This window comes from Coffea arabica, chromosome 5e (genome assembly GCF_036785885.1).
Source record: "Coffea arabica cultivar ET-39 chromosome 5e, Coffea Arabica ET-39 HiFi, whole genome shotgun sequence".
NCBI classification, from domain to species: domain Eukaryota; kingdom Viridiplantae; phylum Streptophyta; class Magnoliopsida; order Gentianales; family Rubiaceae; genus Coffea; species Coffea arabica.
Genome location: NC_092318.1, coordinates 16235170 through 16254265, shown reverse-complemented (window position 1 = coordinate 16254265; position 19096 = coordinate 16235170). Strand labels below are relative to the sequence as shown.

Below are 19096 nucleotides of genomic sequence, written 5' to 3'. Positions count from 1 at the left end.
CAAAATCACTGCCAGAGAGGCTCTGGTTACGTTTCCAGTTTTGCTACATTTTCGAAATCTCAACTTTTGGCCAACCAAATCAAGTGATTTTTGGTGGAAACTTTCCACACAACCTATATAACATATATACATCAAAACCAAGTCAATTTAGCCACAAAAACTTGCACCAACAGGTGCGGCAAAGCAGGGGCAGAATCGGCACTTTTCTCTCTTTTGTTTCCTTTGAATTTTCTTTCCACAATACAACTTATTTTCACTAGATTAAGCACTAATCCAACATAATTAATATCAAATCTCATCAATTAGTTCATCAAGCCATTGTGAGATTTCATAGAGCCCACTTACAAGATTTCCAATAATATATAGCTACCCATGTGAATCTATGAGCTCATAAGTGCAAGATAACTTCCATAAACTAAGATTTAAGAGGTTGATCGTTGTTTACCTTAGTAGATGACAAAAGCAGGAATTTTCGGTCCAATGAAGCTCAAGAAAACCGTGGAAAGGAAGCTCTTCTCCTAGCTTAATATGATCACCAAGTGATTTGCAAGTTGTGGCAAAATTTTGAGATGATTTGTACAAGAAATGAGTGAGTTGTTGAAGAGGTTTTGACTTCTTCTTCCTCCTCTTGGTTGGCCGGCTGTTTGAGTGAAGAGAGAGAGAGGGAGTTGTGCTGAAAGTGAAGCTTCCTTGAGAAGCTTAAGTGTGTGGCTCAAAATACTCCAAAAGTCAACTCTCTCCTCGCGCGCACACGCACGCGTTTCGTGCTCGATTTCTCTGAGTTTGTTTCACTTGTGCACTAAATCTCTAATGCACTTCTATTCATACTATTATTATTCACTCTTAATGGTCTAAAAATAAGGGTCTAAAGTCCCTCAATTAATCGCGCACGCGAAAATGTGTACTTCCGATTTGTGCGCGATAAAGTGAAAATTTCAAGAAATTCTTATAATGATAGTATCACAAACTAATACTTAAGTATTTAAACATAAAAATACTTATTTCAAGACTAATGTACAAATCTCCAATTTTCCAAGTTTATTGTACCCTTAAATCGAATATTACCTTCAAACGCAAATTCACTATTCTCACTAAACGAACTTTCCAAAATAAATTTTTGTAACAAGTCATTTTAAAAATACATGTAAGCTATAGTTTCATGTAATTGGGTCTAAAAAGGTTGGAATAAAATATTCGGAGCAAACGGCCAATTAAATATTTAAATAAGCCAATAATAAGAGTTTAAAATAAGTAAATTCGCGGGTCCTCACATGAGTCTAGTATTACTTCCTCAAATCTCCAATAAATTTGTATAAGCGCGTCTTTCGGAAAACTAACGACGCGCGAGCGGTATGCACTTAAGTAGAACTCATTCACCTTTAATTCGTCAATTAACTTTTCTTAATCTACTATTGATCATTCTAAATTTTCCCAAGATAATTACACTCTCAAATAGAACATTACCTCGAAACACATGTACTCATTATTTCTAACTTAAATGAACCTTCGAAAATTAAATTTGCTAACGGAACGTTTTAAAAACATAAGGAAGACATTGTTCCGTATGAATGGATTTAGAATGGTTGAAATAAATTATTTGGAGAAAACAGGTGCTAATAAGAAATTTTTCGGATCCTCACACTGTTTGCTAGCACTTTTGAAATGATTTTATACAAGACATTACACAAACTTATTGGTCTATATGCTTAAGATTGAAAGGCATGTCAATTTTAGGAATCAGGGAGACAACCGTATGGTTTATAGACCTAAGCATGAAACCTGAGTGGAAGAAACTTTGAATAGCTTGAACAATATCAGATTTGACAATACTCTAGAATTTTTGGAAAAATAAAGGTGTCATCCCATCAGGACTAGGAGCTTTGTTTGGGTTCATGGAGAAAAGTGCAGTCTTAATCTCATGCTCAGTAACAATTCTAGTCAGGTTAGTATTCATTTGATCAATGATTGTGTTTGGTATACCGCTCAGAATTTCCTCAACACCTTCAGTTCCTTGACTATCAAAAAGCTGTTGGTAGTAACTTGCCACTTCCTCTCCTATTTCCTTTTCTGACTTTGTCCATGTCCCATCCTCTCTTTGTACATTGGACATCCTGTTCCTTCTCCTTCTACCTTTGACACTAGCATGAAAGAACTGTGAATTTTTGTCACCCTCCTTCAATCAAGTCACTCTTGACTTTTGGGACCAATACATTTCCTCATTATAGTATGCTTTCTTGAGTTGATTCTTAAGCTCATCCATAGCCCCCTTATTGAAATCAGGTGAATATTTTAGCCTCTCCATCATAGCTTGATTCTATCTATTTCTTTCCTAGTTTCCATTTTGAAAGATGTTTCTCCATTTTAATAGTGCCACTCTACAGTTTGAGATCTTCTTGGTGACTTTGTACATTTTTTATCCTTCCACATCCAACCTCTAGGCCTCATCAATCACCTGTGCCACCCCTTCTTTCTGTATCCAACCTATATAATAGTGTGAGTTGAATTTGAACCTTTTAATTTGAACTCGAAATCCAAAAGTGCGAAACTGAAAAACCCATATAATTTGTCAACCGAATTTGGACTTTGCCAAACCCTGGTTTAGAAAGCCCAATTGACAACCTTTACCCCTCAAACCTTTACTCTCCGTATCCCTCAAACCCGGTAGCCATGGTTGATCCCTAGTCTGCCAAGCTGAACACAAGGCTCTTGGTTGTTGGTTAACTTACTATATGAATATATACACTCATATTTAATACATCCTTAGCTTTAAGGCACTTTTCAAATTAGTTTTATGGGATAATATCAGAAACCTCCCTTAACATTTCTCCTAATATCATTTGGCATTATTAAGGTTTTAAAATATCACTTATCTCTCCTAGTAATTGTGAAAAGATTATATTAACGCTCACTTGATACATAGTTCACATATCAAATAAATGAAACTTAAAATAAAAAAAAGAAAGGTTACTTTGTTCTCTTTCTTCTCTCATACTCACTTTTTGAATAACTATGCAATATTTTATTTGTAAATTATAATAAATTGAATTTTGCTTATCTTTTAATTTTTGTGATTGTGATACAGTGGGGCATGATTATTTACTTATTTTTGAGTTGATTTTTTATAATGATCAGTGTAATTTAAAGGTTTGGGCACGGGTTGAGAAAAAGTTAGAAAAAATATAAAGTTCATAAAAAATTGGTTTTGAGCATAAAGAGTTAAATTGGCACAAGTGTATTTCTTTGCAAATATCTTTTTTTTTGTTTTTTAAGTTTATATTTTATGAACTATAGTATTATGATGTGGGAGTACTAGTAGAGATTGTTTTTTAGGTAATGATTTTTTTTTGAAGTAAATAAAGTGGTTTAGGAATATTTTTATTTAGTAAGAAAAATGGTAGTGTAGGGTTTTTAAAAATTTTGTTACACAAATAAAAAAGTAAGGGAGGTAAGTGATATTTTTAAAACTTTAGAGGTGTCAGGTGATATTAAAACTTGAGAAAAAAGTTAGAAAAAAATATACAGTTAATAAGAAATTGGTTTTGAGCATAAAGAGTTAAATTGACACAAGCGTATTTCTTTGCAAATATCTTTTTTATTTTTTAATTTTATATTTTATGAGCTATAGCATTATAATGTGGGAGTACTAGTAGAGATTTTTTTTGGGTGATGATTTTTTTGAAATAAATAAAGTGGTTTAGGAATATTTTTATTTGGTAAGAAAAATGGTAGTGTAGGGTTTTTAAAAATTTTGTTACACAAATAACAAAAGTATGGGAGGTAAGTGATATTTTTAAAACTTTAGAGGTGTCAGGTGATATTAAGAGAAATTTCAGAAGAGGTTTATGATATTATATGTAGTTTTGCTTGTGTTAAAAAAAAAGGAAAAAAAACTTGAGTTTTCTCTTGGGAGGCCACGTTAACCAAACATTTTCTTTTTATTTTGTGCGTTCTATATAACTTATTATTGTCATGAATTTTTAAATATAAAAAGTAAAAAAAAAAAAAAATACTGAATCAGTCACCCAACTGATTGAACCGATTCAACTCAATGACTCGCGTACCTGTGTAGCCCTCTCCAAGCCCTCTCATTTAATGGTCCCACATAATAGCCAGCTGTTACGCCTCTCTGTGGCCCCCACTTTACAGCTAGCTGTTTCGATTCCTCCTCTCCCTCTTCCTCTCCCTCTCCTGGTCTTTCCTCTTCCTCTTTTATTTTCATTTCCATTCTCATTTCCTGCGGAGAGGGAGAAAAGAAGGGATTGAAAGAGAGAGAGCGAGAGATTTCAAATTCCTACCAAAGCTATCGTCACTCCTATACAACACCAATCTTTCTCCCTCCGCACCTTCCAATCATGGCGGTATGATTTCTTCCAAATTTCTCTCTATTCATGTATAAATTGTGTTTATTATTTTAAGAGTTTGTTTGTGTATTTTAAGATTTTTTTTTTGTTGTATGATAAACGCTAGGGAGAAGAAAACACGGTGTACATTTCCCCTTTTTGGGATGTTCTTTCTTAGATGATTGATGATATAGTAATTTTCTTTTCTTCTCTTTCTTTATGTTATAATCTTGAATTTGAGGCTGTTGTGTTATAATTATTTTTTTGCGAAAAATGTTTGTTATTTTATTTTCAGTCCTATAGCTGGCAATTATATCTTTCGTTTTTCTTCTTCTGGCTGCTATTTTGTGAGATTTTATGTATACAGTAAGTCGGCTTCATGCCTGCAACCGCATAAGCCGCTTGGATTGAGTTGATGATATTTCGGTGCAAGATGGAGCTTCTTTTATATTCGCTGGGGCTGAAACGCCTTTTTTTTTTCCTTTTTCTGGTATGTGTGATTCTTGTTCAGTAAGATGGAGCTTCTTTTATTTTCGCTGGCTCGGAAATGGCTTTTCTTTTTTCTTTTTTCTTGTATGTGTGATTCTTGTTCGGTATATGGTGATGAATTTATGCACTATGCACAAGCAGTGAGCTTAATGGAATATGGAAGAAAAAATTTATTGTATTTTAATTACTTATGATTATTTTGTTGTACTACAAGTCCTTGCAGCATGCTAGTGGCCCCAAGGATTTTCACATATTTGGCATAGAACCTTGGACCTCATGCTGTTAAAGTGCACTTATTCGCACTTATTCCTTGGTGAATTACCACCAAGGCAACCCTTGGGATTAAGGGGAAAAATGATTGTAGCTGATTGTTATGCTTGTCACTATTTGAGAACTTGCAAGGCATTTGTGTTCATCACTATTTGAGAACTCGCTGGGCATTAGTCTTAATCAGTAACTTTAGTAGCTGTACTTGCTGTCTTTGATTAAACACAATTGAGTTGAAAGTTTGGAGAAGTCCATCTAACATGTCCAAGTTGGAGATCCTGGGCTGCTTACAAATAGATGGAAAAAGCAGTCAGAATATTGGATCTAACTATTATGTTTGCAGTTTAGCAATATGACTTTAAGCGCTGTATAATTGGAAAAGGTAAGTTCATCTTTAAACTAAACTAAATAAAATGGTTTGGTATCTAATAGCTTTATGTAATTGAACTTAAGATTATTACTAGAAGGAGATGAATATAGATGGTCTTGGTTTGTCATTCCAAGTGACAGAGTATATATATCTGATATTGTTCTGTGGAGAGATCTATGGTGTTAAGAATTGCCTTAAATATATTTCATTTCCAATGCTACTAAGAAAAGGTCATATTTTCAGGATAATGCTAGGCATGTATATTTTGAGTATTTTTCCCCCTCTTCGAGACTGGGTTCCTTTTGCTTTGCCTGATGTCATTGGCTAATTAAGTCAGAATCAAATGGAATTTACTTCATATTTTTATTTGTACTTCTCTTACTAAAGGCAGTAAAATTTTCACTGTTATCTGATTTCCTTAAGAGTTCTTCTCACTGGTAATAGGAAAGATAATTACAACCAGTTTATACTTATATTGATCAATCTGGCAAGACCAAGTGACAATGGGTAGTAGGGATGTAATTGACAGAATATCGGATCTAACTATTATGTTTGCAGTTTAGCAATATGACTTTAAGCGCTGTATAATTGGAAAAGGTAAGTTCATCTTTAAACTAAACTAAATAAAATGGTTTGGTATCTAATAGCTTTATGGAATTGAACTTAAGATTATTACTAGAAGGAGATGAATATAGATGGTCTTGGTTTGTCATTCCAAGTGACAGAGTATATATATCTGATATTGTTCTGTGGAGAGATCTATGGTGTTAAGAATTGCCTTAAATATATTTCATTTCCAATGCTACTAAGAAAAGGTCATATTTTCAGGATAATGCTAGGCATGTATATTTTGAGTATTTTTCCCCCTCTTCGAGACTGGGTTCCTTTTGCTTTGCCTGATGTCATTGGCTAATTAAGTCAGAATCAAATGGAATTTACTTCATATTTTTATTTGTACTTCTCTTACTAAAGGCAGTAAAATTTTCACTGTTATCTGATTTCCTTAAGAGTTCTTCTCACTGGTAATAGGAAAGATAATTACAACCAGTTTATACTTATATTGATCAATCTGGCAAGACCAAGTGACAATGGGTAGTAGGGATGTAATTGACAGAATATCGGATCTAACTATTATGTTTGCAGTTTAGCAATATGACTTTAAGCGCTGTATAATTGGAAAAGGTAAGTTCATCTTTAAACTAAACTAAATAAAATGGTTTGGTATCTAATAGCTTTATGGAATTGAACTTAAGATTATTACTAGAAGGAGATGAATATAGATGGTCTTGGTTTGTCATTCCAAGTGACAGAGTATATATATCTGATATTGTTCTGTGGAGAGATCTATGGTGTTAAGAATTGCCTTAAATATATTTCATTTCCAATGCTACTAAGAAAAGGTCATATTTTCAGGATAATGCTAGGCATGTATATTTTGAGTATTTTTCCCCCTCTTCGAGACTGGGTTCCTTTTGCTTTGCCTGATGTCATTGGCTAATTAAGTCAGCATCAAATGGAATTTACTTCATATTTTTATTTGTACTTCTCTTACTAAAGGCAGTAAAATTTTCACTGTTATCTGATTTCCTTAAGAGTTCTTCTCACTGGTAATAGGAAAGATAATTACAACCAGTTTATACTTATATTGATCAATCTGGCAAGACCAAGTGACAATGGGTAGTAGGGATGTAATTGAGCTGATTTGGGCCCAACTGGTGCTCTACTCAAGCTCAACTTGATCTAAGGGCCAACTTGAGTTCAGGCTTGTCAAGCTCTTGGAACTTGAGCTCAAGCTTGGTTCATAGTAATTTTCAGTCCTCCTGTTCAAGCCTATTCCTTGCATGAAAGTAGACTTTAAAGATCTTAGTTCATGAAGATATACAGATCAACATGTATGTGTCTTCGGAGATCATATTTCAACTTCAAAGATTTAGATGCCAGTTAAAAACAAGTCTTTGAAGTTGATACATGATCTCCCAATATCTGTGTTGCATAAAATATCGAAAGATGCTCACTTTTTGTTCAGTGTTATTCCCCTGTTTATATTTGCAGCAACATGATTTTCTGATCCTTTTGGAAAATAGGCTGTAGTTTCCATTTTTTTTAAGTGGCAACTTTAACTGGAGCATATATCAGAAACTATCATGCATGTGTAGATCAAATCGTTCCAAGCGTCTTGTTTTCTAGATGCATACTGTTGAGAGGTTAGAGCTTGCGGCTATGAAGTTTACGTTCTCTTTGACATGGTGACCTGTCTCTTATACGCTGAACCACATAATATAGACCTTTCGGTTGCAAATTGGACATTTTACAAGAAGCATGTTCCTCTGAGTAGATGAAATGAATAAGATGCATACCCTTTTCCTTAGAAGGATACATGCGTTGAAATTGTCGCTTTCTTTTTCCCAATTCATGTTGCTTTTCTCCTTTTCCATTTCGTGGTCAATATTAGACTGTTGTTTTGCAGCTACCCATTTTCATGTCCATTAGTAGCTTGTCCAACAGTTCAGCACAACTATGCCTCCTAATGAAAATCTCATGGATTGCGCATTTGGTGAACAAATGAAGCAGCAATGGAGATTAGATGTTAATGTTTGGATGTTAATGTAGCACTTGGCGGAAAGACACCATTTCCTAATTTATACTCAATGCTTGATCTCACAAGTAATCCCTCGTACCTCGTTCCTTTCATTCCTTCCATCCCTCAATTAGAGGTATCCTTTGCTGCTCATGAATCACCACCAAACTTTTAGAAGTCACTCTATCATGGCCTTTTAAGTGTTCAACATGCTCATTCCTATTGTCAGCCAGGTTCCTTTTGACATATTTTGGCCTATCAAACTTTCATGTAAGCTCATGAAGGCCTGCGAACTGGGGCTTGCATTCTCGTAGATCGATCCTTTACATTTCCATAGACTTTCTTAAGGTTCTGATAATACTGTACTCTTCTGTGTCAGCTTTCTGATTTGAGTTTTTTGCTGTTACAACTTTGATGTGTATGCAAAGCTGTTGGTTGGATCATTCTTCTCTGCCTTCCATTTTTTACTTTTTTTATTGTACTGCCCAGTTAATGCTTGTACACTTACCAGTAAATAAACTGTGTTATACAGCACATGCACATAAACCAGGATCATTTAACTACAATCTCTTCTTTGGTCAGACTGTGGAGTAATTGTTTTTTGTTTTCTTGGGATACCACCATGTTTTGTGTGCTGCTCTTTTACATAAACATCTTTGGTTTTTACTTTTGTATCCTTGTTCACTAGTTATGCTAAAAGCATGACTAGGACATTTTTCCAAGGGCAAATTACCCTGGTAACCATTAAACTTTTCGATAGTCAAGTTTTGGCCATTCAACAATTAATAGTATGTTTTACCCACTGAATTATTAGATGCCTAAATTTTGGGCCATCCGTCTGATTTCACCAGTAACTCTACCAAATCTAACTGTTAGTAGTATTTCTTGTAAATCGCGCGGACTGTTAGATCTGGTAGAGTTAACGTTGGAATCAGACGAAATGACCCAAAATTTGCACTTTTGATAGTTCAGTGGGTAAAACATATTATTAATAATTGAGCGGCCAAATCTTGAATATTGAAAAAGTTTAATGGTGGAATCAGATGAAATGGCCCAAAATTTGCACTTTTGATAGTTCAGTAGGTAAAACATACTATTAATAATTGAGTGGCCAAATCTTGAATATTGAAAAAGTTTAGTGGCTACCTGGGTAATTTGCTATTTTTCTAATTGCATGGCTTATTGTGGGTTAGATTTTGATTGGAACCCAAACTTGAAATATGAAGTTACAGATTCAATTCTATTTGTTTAATCTTATGGAACAAATTTTCTGCCAGTGATGATGGCTGGTTTCATTTGGAAGCTTTCAAATTTTATAGGAACATGACCGACCTTTGCCAAAGTTTGGAGAGTGGGATGTTAATGATCCAGCTTCGGCTGAGGGTTTCACGGTGATTTTTAACAAAGCTAGGAATGAGAAAAAAACAGGTGGGAAGTCTGACTCACCACAAAAGGGATCCTCTGCATATAAGCATAGAGCGACTCTTGGGAAGCCTCAGTCTGTAAGTTCAGCTGCCCTTTCACAAGTTTTCTAACATTGTCTCTTAACACCTTTGATTACAAGAAAAAGAATATGTTTTACTTGCCTTTTTTTTTTTTAATGTTTTGGAACCTGGAATATAAACTTGACCAACTGTAACAGTTCTTTAGTTGTTTCTGAAATCAAAGCCTAATATTCTGCTGCTTCGGAGAGCTTCTTAAGGACCCATTTAGAGCAGAGACGCTTGGTATTCTTGGTGTGAATATTGTGAAATTTATTACGTATTAATTGTTTTAGTATCTATGAGAGGGAGAGATAGAAAGAGACAGAGATATCATCAATATGTTAGTCTGATAGCAGTTCATAAAGCAGGGTGATCTTTGTGCATTCAAATGAAAGCTGTGTTTCTTTCCAGTTCCTGCGTTCATGTTAGTTTCAAAACCTTTTGAACCATATCCTCTAATTCATCCAAAGAAATTCCTGTATTCATGTGAGAAATATCTACTTACTGCACTAAGGCTATCTTCCAACGCAGGCAATTTCTTGTCTAATTTAACTTGAGAAAGTATCTGAAGGCAACAAAGTAGATGATGTTGTAGGTTTGTACATGCAATAAATATCCTCGGCCATGCGGTGAACCCTATGAAAAGCATCAAATATCTTGAAATGAGCATTTGTGCTTCTTTTCATCAATCATCTTATGTTAGAATTTATTCATCCAGGATTCGTAACCTTGTGTTGCGTATCTTAGTATCTGTACTTGTTCCCAGTGTGCTGACCTTCTAATTTGTTGACATTACTCCACAAGTAACCTGAAAACCTGGCATCTAATATTAATATGTGAAAAGGTGAAATGGAACAAGCAGGCAATAAATGAAGGTTCAAATAGTTTGATGGATTAGAATATAAAACAATTTCACAATGATAAAGATCGTTGAGAAAGTTGAAATGGTAAAATAGACTGAATTTCTCAAAACCATTTTTACATTTATTGAGAATTATGAGTTGTATAGTCTCAGTTTAATCAAAGTCACTGCATCTATTTGCAGAAAAAGTGGTTTTGCTGTGTTCAGTCCGTTGCTACAGAATGATGTTGCTCTGTCTCCGGATTCTGCTGTAACGTAAAGTTGATTTCAGCTTCCCCCTTCTCTTTAATATTCCAGAAGACTGGAGCTCTAGTCAAAGCTGTGATAAGTCATGCTGGATTTGGTTTCTTTTGTGATATACAACAATGACTTGAGCTTTAGTTCTTAAGAGGAAAACCAGTAATTCTTATTCTTTAACTACCCCTTGATAACGGGGTTTTCTGATTATGCTACTTCACTTTCGTTTTCCTCTTTCCTTTTTTCCCTTTTTTTTTTTTTGAGAGAAGGGAGGTAAATCTTACCTCTGAATGCAAGTTGTATTATTGCTTACCCAATTGCTTTGTTTAGTTACTTAATTTTGCTACGTGTTACTGGTATGGTTGTAACTTCTTTTGATCAATTGCTTGCTACAGTTCATGTGACTGTGCTGTCCTTTGGAATGCCTAATGGAGAGTTTCAGAAAGGTGTTTCGTTGTGCTTTTCGAAATAATGCCTATATATATACCTGTCAGGACTAAGAAAGCTACAACAATGCATGTTTTGCTTTTGTCAAGCACAATACTGAATAATGGAATCCAAGCTTTTCGTTGGATTCATTTCAATTTATCAGCTCCATACAGCCTATCAATTACGTTTCAAGTTAAAGGACATTATCGTTTGCTCATACTTTAGTAATTTGCTTGCTCGTTTAAGTTCTTGAGTTGAAGTGCATAGCGATTCATCGGAGTCCTGATAAAATGACTCCAGTTACAATTCTTCAACTCAAGTCTATTGATTATGCTCATCTTCGAAGACAAGGCTGTGTGCGTGCGTTTACATACATGAGGATTCAGACTGATGCAATATCATCTCTGATGTCGTATTCCTATTGCTTATACGCTCATACCCTTTTTGATGAAAGTTTTGAATGCATATAAGCGAATAATTCCGTTTCCATGGACCAACCCGCAGGTTCCGGAAACCTTCCAGAAGTGTTATGGCAATTTACTGTATGGAACCTATAGGCTATAGATTTGGGGCTGCTAGTTTCAACTACTGAGGAAAATTGATGTACCTGCTCAGGCCAACTGAGGTGTCGATCTCGGGCCATTCATTTCAAGATTTCAAAAAATTTCACTGGACACCCATCTGCAACCGATCTCATTTGGGTCAATCAAAGGGTATCAATTATTTGGTGCTGTTGTTTTGACATCACACCAAACCCCAACCTTGTCCGATTGGTGTCCTTTCAACTTTCATTTGATGCAACGCCCCTTAATACCAATTAGGGTTCCGGTACAAGCCATAATCCAAAGTGGCTGCAATTATCTAAGGTGCTCTTACCCCTGGCCATGACTAAATCTCATCTATTTACGGCTACTCTGCAAAATTTGTTGATATTGCATGAAACGTGCAAGGAAAAGTAATGTATAGTGGCACTCATGAATTATGCAATTTGGCATTCAATAACTAGGGAAATAAATAAATAAACAACCAATAATGTATGATCCCCAATTTGGTCATGCACAAGAAGGTTGGACCAGGGTCATATTTCAATCTGATTGTGAAAGACTGGCAGACTTGATTAACCCTGGAACCGGACTGTAGTAACCTGAATGTGATTTTACTAAACATAGATAGGCTAAAAGATGATTTGTTAATTGTGGGTTCTCAATCTGTGGCGAAATTTGCCTCTAAACTTACCCCATACCCCATGTTTGGTACGCAAGAATTGCTTGGGAAGGAAAGATCTTTCCGACTTGTTCATTCTATTTTATTCGGTATGGATCATTTAAGTGGGTAAGTTCTTTCCTCTAGAAATGTTGATTCTAACTTTTTTCTGAAATCCCAATTCCTAAAAAATTTTAGGAAAAGCTCTTTCCAACTTCATTCTAGAATGTCCAAATTAGTAGGATGTCAATTTTACCCTAATAAATCTTTTTTCTATCACCATATCTTAGAATATTTATGATGTAACGGCCCCACCTCCCCCTAAGGCGAACCAGAGGGTTCAGCGGGCCGCCTGCCCAGCTCTCGCCGGGACTCAGTCGTTCATACAAACAAATCAGAAATCAAAACTCAATAGAGAGCAAACCAGGATCCAATTCATTACTACAGGAGTACATAGGACACGAATCCAAAACTTAAAGTAGAACTTATATACATTCCAATCTCAAAGGACTTACAAAAAAAAACAAAGGGTACAAAAGTTCTCGATACTTCCTACATCCGACCCTTGCCAAAAGCTAGGGCGAGAACCATAACAAAAGAAAACCAAGAGCTAGACCCAGCTAGTCTATACAGGTTCTCGTCCTTGCACGCCTTCCCCTGTTAAGGAAAACAAAACTAAAGGGATGAGCTGGAAAGCTCAGTGAGGTTCCGATCACATAGACAAACAAGCAGTTCCATGCATTCAGTACAGATAACCAAGAATTCCAGATACAAGTATAAGTGAAAGCGATAAACACATTCATTAAAAGGATACGGCCTCACAAGTATGAGCTCACTTAATAGTTAAATGTAATTTTTCTGAATATATTGTTTTTCTTGTATCTAATATAAATTTTTTCTTTTTAGTAGCAAACAAATATTTTAAGATACTTTATTCTTTGACATTTGAACAATTGTGTGAATTTTTTTTTGTATTTTATATAAAAAATGAAAAAATAATAAAATTTAAAGTACATTATATTTGTTTGGCTTCATGTAATTTATATTTTACATTGCTAATTAATTAATTATGTTACTAGCAAATGTAAAATTTTAACATAAAAATCTAGATGCTAGAATGAATCAAATATTACAATTGAAAATTTTTAATATCAATCATCAATTATTTTGAAAGCAAAAAATTTCAAAATTCCATGTAAAAAACAAATAAAATAGTATAACAAATAAAATATGTTATGCCCTATGAACTAATCCTAGGCAATAAAACCAAAATTGCATTAATTGAATTCTATTTTGACATCTAAATATGGATTATGTCAAACACTAGAAAATGCATGACTATTCCATTCTGACTTGCATACCAAACATTGGAATGATAAATTTTTCTCCTTAGCATTTTGGGTGGAAAGGTATTCTGAGTGGAAAGACTAGGAATGGCAATGGGGTGGGGTTGGTCCCCCACCCTGCTGCACACTAATTCCCCCCGCCCTGCTCGCTTCCCTCAAGGGAGCACCCGCGAAACTAATAAAAATTTGTCATATAATTTCATTATAGTTAAATTTTAATAAATAATCAAGTACTAAAATATCAACACATCACCAAGTTATTATCCATTATAATCTCATAATCGAAACTCATAAAAATAATCAAACAAAAATTATTTGAATACAATCTAACATGATGAAACAAATACAATTAAAGTAGTCAAGTTTTCACTTTTGACACAAATACAATCACTAAGGCATTATTTTTTTTTTTTTTTGAGAAAAAAGCGTTATTGTGTTAAGTGTAATTAGGAATTTAGTATAAATGTAATAATAAATTTAATATAATTAATTAATAATTTCTATTAGTAGACATATATAATTATTAGTATAATTGATACTATCAATTATATTACATATACTAATAATATACATTATATAATACTTGTAACTAATAATATCAATATTATAAGTTTGTAAATAATTAAATTAAACATTATATACAATTACACACACACATATATTTATTTATTTTAATGGGTGGCGGGGTAATGGATGGGACGGGGGTATATTCCCCTGTCCCCTGCCCCATTTCTAAACGAGGGAAAAAAAATTCCCCCTGCCCCAACCCGCGCCTGTGACGCCCCACATCTCCCTAAGGCGGACCAAAGGGTATCCGCGGACGCCTGCCCAGCTCTCGGCAGGACTCAAGCAAATCCATTCACTTTAGAACCGAACTAAACACTTCAAAGAGAGTAACATGAATACAATAATGCGGAAGCGTTCAAGCTTAACAAGTCACATAACGAGTAACCATTACATCAGTAATCGTAATACGACTTAAATTCAAAATACACGTCAGGGCCCAAACTATTCAAATCTACAATTTCCAAAAGTATAACCCAAACCAGGGCCTAGTCAAAATATATAGCAGGAGTCTTAACAAGAGTACAACGGATGGTTTCTCCATACTTTTCCAAGGTTCGGTCCTGTTAAGGAAAACAAAACTATAGGGTGAGCTAAACGCTCGTGAGGCCAAGAACACACATGCAAGCACTTTGTTCAAATAGCAATCCCAAATCTAATAAATAAACCATGTCCCTTCAATAAACAATCATTCAAACAGGAAAAGAAATCAGAAACAATTCAAGGATACAATAGCTCTCAAGAGCTAAGTTCCACTCGCTCTGCCGAAGTCATTCGTATACCTTCCCGCATTGACCCTCCTGTCAACCGGGTCGGTATTTCCATTTCCGTAGATCACCACTTACTTCCCTCCGTCCACCGTACACCCCAAGGGCCCACAATGTCCATTATTGGGCGATACTCAACGAGTATGCCAAGCAAGACCTCTTATTAGGTCGAGCTTATATGTATCTCATGGCTCGCCCAAATCCCCGACCAAGCCCATTGCTGGCTCAAGTCTAAGGACGGCCTATGAGTTTGGGCGTCCCCCATTCATTTGAAAGTCGAGGAGGTTCACTCCAGCGACACAAGCATTCATAACATAACATTGCATTTCATTCATTCATTCAATACATTTGATTCATTCATTCGAAATTAGAACGAGTACGATAAAGTACGCACCCACCCTTATTTTTAAAACTTTCAACAAATACCACAATAAGCAAGTATCAAATTTCACACACTTGACACTCACCGAGCAATTCAATAAAAATTATTTTCTGGGAGTTCAAGTGTCCACGGTGAGATCCTCTTGAAGGTCTCCTTGTGCGCCTGGCAATTAACAGTGGATAATCACACAATTAATCCACTTATCAAGAAGATTGTACACTAGTACAATCTAAGGATTATTTTGCAAAAAGGAACCTCAATTACACGTAAATCGAGGCTCAACTTGTCTTTTATTATGTACAATATTATTTGAGTTTTTATCATGAAAATCGTGAGCAAAACGTTTAAAAATATTAAAAGAATAAAGAGTTCTTGAGAAAACTCTATTTCTTTGAGATTGGAAAATTTTCAGTTTTACGATGAATCTTTGAAAAATCGTAACTCGCTCGGTATAAGTCGAGAATTGGAAAACTTTATACCCTTGGAAACCTTTTAGAAAGTACTATAAGTTCCTAGAAGACACTTTTCCATGAATCGAAGTGAAAAGTGGTCAAAAATGAGCTTGAAGACGCAGGGTTGGTTTTCATGGCAGAATTAAGTTGGATTTCGGCCAACTTTGGAAATTCGGCACGATTCACACGTTGCAAACCGGCCTCTGAAATTTGCAACCCAATTAGTGTTGCAAGTGAGGTTTATAACAAAACAATCGGATCAAGAATCGAAGTTTCGAGTACCGAGATACGGTAGCCCGAAGTTTGGGAAATTCAAGACTGAAGAAGAATTTCCAGATTTGAACCTCCAACATGAGGAATTTAATTGGGTATCGAAACGAACTTGGATTGGTACCAAAATTGGCAGTATTTTACTCCCATATGAAAGGTACCACTCTATCAAATTTCAGGGAAAAATACTTTCGGTAAGATAGTTAATTAGTCAACCAAAGTTCAGGAAAATTATAAGGCAATCTGCCGTGAGACTTTCATTACCCATTTCAAAACGTTTAATCAAGCAAACTATAAAATCATGGTTCATTTGTGAGATAAAGGCCTAATAAACATCCATAATGCCTTTGGTAAGTGTTTAGTATCAAGAACATCAATTAACAAGTTCACTCCAATATGTTGTTCCAAACCAGTCCAACATTAGGGTTTTTCCAAAACAGAGCAGTCCACTTGTTTCAGTCACAACTCAGTCAATTTAACTCGAAATCGAGCATGGCTTACGCCGTTGGAAAATACGTTCATAGGGGTAAAATATCACAGAAGAAATCATTTCCAAATTCGGCACCAATCTGGTTCAAAATCGGGCATCAAGTTGCTGCCTGAACACTTCATTCCAGATGAACAGAGCAACAGGACAGCGAACTTAAAACATTTGGTTCGGCTTCCTCACAAAGAATCAGAACGCGAATTATATACCAAATTAAAGCCAGGAATGTCTAGTTTCCAACACCACCAACAGCACATGATTTCGACATCCGAGGACAGAGTTATAGCCAAAATACTACCACTGGTCAGAATCATACGCGAACAGTTTTCCAGAATGCTAGTTTCTCAAGAAAAATTCATTTGCTCAATCAAACCTCAATATTTTTCAATGAAAATTTTCACACATCTAATACATCCTATAAACATCCAATTCAAGCCGTTAGACCATTAAAAATTGGCCTGGAAATGGCCGAACATGGCAGGGGCAAAATCGGGAATTTTAGCTTCTTACACCCAATGATGTTTCTACTAATTTCCCACCACTAATGCATCATTATAACCACTAAACCAACAATATAATCACCATCAATCATCACATCAGCAACAATAACTCAAGTGTGGGAATTCCAAGAGCCCACTAGAACATTTTACAACCATATCAAGCTAACCAAAAGCATGCATGAACTTAACAAGGTAAGATAGCTTCCAAACTTCAAGTTTTCAAGAGGGGATCATCACTTACTTTGGGTTGATGTTCAGCAGAATTTTCGGCCCTCTATTACCCCAGAAAAACCGTGATTTCCAGCCCTTGTTTGCAGCTCAAAATGATCCTCAAGTGTCAAGCTAGGTGTGGTGCACGTTTGGTTAAATTTGGAGATGATTTGGAGTGGTTTTGAGTGAGATTAGTGAGCAGAAATTTTGTTGCAAATGAGTTAGAGAGAGGAGGGAGCTGGTCGGCAATGAGGAGAGAGAAGGTGGAGGGAAATCTGATTTCCTTTAGCTTCCAAGAGAAGGTGAAATAAGTGGTGGTAATTTACCCAAAAGTCAACTCTCATTAGGGGCCGTTTGGTGCGATTACGGCTCGATTTTCTCGCGCGTTTGGTTCACTAGTGCACTAAACCTCCAAGGCATATATATTCATGTAAATATTACCCACTCTTAATTGTCCCGAAATAAGGGTCTAAAGTCCCTCAATTGAAGTCGCGCGTGTGAAAACACGTACCGTCAAATTTAACGCTATAACGCGAAACTTCCGAGAAATTCTTATAACGATAGCACTATTAACTATCACTTGAGTTTTTATTCATAAGATTACCTATTTTAGAACCATAGTACGAGTCTCCAATATTCCAAGCTTATTGTACTACTACGCGGATAAAATCTCCAAGTATTATTCGCTATTTTTACTAAACGCGCCCTAGGAAATTATTTTTTTGAACGAGTCACTTTAAAAATATAACGAAATTATATTACCATGTATTTAGGTCTAATATGACTAGAAAATATTCCTTGGGATAAAAATCCAATTAAATAATTTATTAAGCCAAAAATTAGGCATAAAATAATAGTTTTTACGGGTCCTCACATCCTTTCCTCCTTAAGAAAATTTCGTCCTCGAAATTTACCTTGGTTGATGAACAAGTCTGGATACTTCTCTCTGATTGTCTCTTCAACTTCCTATGTTGCCTCCTCGACTCCATGGTTCTTCCAAAGAATTTTCACTAGTGGTATCTGCTTGTTCCTCAGTTCCTTCACCTTTCGATCCAAAAGTTTTACCGGTCTCTCCTCATAGGTCAAGGTTTCATCGATCTCAATATTCTCCGGTTGTAAAACATGAGAGGGATCTGGATGATATTTCTTAAGCATGGACACATGAAACACATTATGAATACGAGATAAGCTCGGTGGTAATTCCAGCTTATAGGCTACATTCCCAACTCGTTGAATAATCTTATATGGCCCTACAAACCTTGGTTGTAGTTTCTTCCCTTTTCCGGACATCAAGCTTGCTTTTAAAGGCGTAATCTTGAGAAATACCACATCTCCAACAGTGAACTCCAAATCCTTTTTCCGATTGTCGGCATAACTTTTTTGTCTACTATGAGCGGTTTGAATCCTTTGCCGTACCAATTTTACCTTTTTATTAGCCTCCTCAATCCAAGATACGGTAGTCGGGTCTAAACTTTTTCGTTCACCTACTTCATCCCAACAAATTGGGGATCTACACTTCCGACCATAAAGTGCTTCGTATGGAGCCATCTGAATAGAAGAGTGAAAACTATTATTGTAGGCAAATTCCACTAAAGTCAAAAACTTACTCCAATTCTCTCCAAAATCCAGTACACAAGTCCTCAACATGTCCTCAAGAGTTTGAATTGTTCTTTCAGATTGTCCATCAGTCTGGGGATGATAGGTGGTACTAAAGTTCAACTTAGTCCCCAACACTTCTTGCATCTTTTGCCAAAACCTCGAAACAAATCTTGGATCCCTATCCGACACAATACTCACAGGTATACCATGTAGTCTAATGATCTCATCCAAGTACAATCTGGCCAACTTCTCCAATGGAT

General features: G+C 35.6%; 1 protein-coding gene across 1 annotated transcript; it reads left to right on the top strand.

Annotated features, from left to right (window-relative positions):
* The first annotated feature begins 4136 nt into the window (after positions 1-4136).
* On the top strand, positions 4137-10973 carry LOC113688517 (protein NOI4-like). Its single transcript, XM_027206349.2, has 3 exons — positions 4137-4358; positions 9364-9546; positions 10574-10973. Exons 1-3 carry the CDS (start codon positions 4353-4355, stop codon positions 10613-10615), a joined length of 231 nt encoding a protein of 76 aa, XP_027062150.1. The 5' UTR covers positions 4137-4352; the 3' UTR covers positions 10616-10973.
* Positions 10974-19096: the final 8123 nt, after the last annotated feature.

Bases quoted from the DNA above. Each gene is read 5' to 3' on its own strand.
- LOC113688517 (XM_027206349.2), top strand. The intron at 9,547-10,573 runs GTAAGTTCAGCT...ATCTATTTGCAG, and splicing joins CTCTTGGGAAGCCTCAGTCT to AAAAAGTGGTTTTGCTGTGT.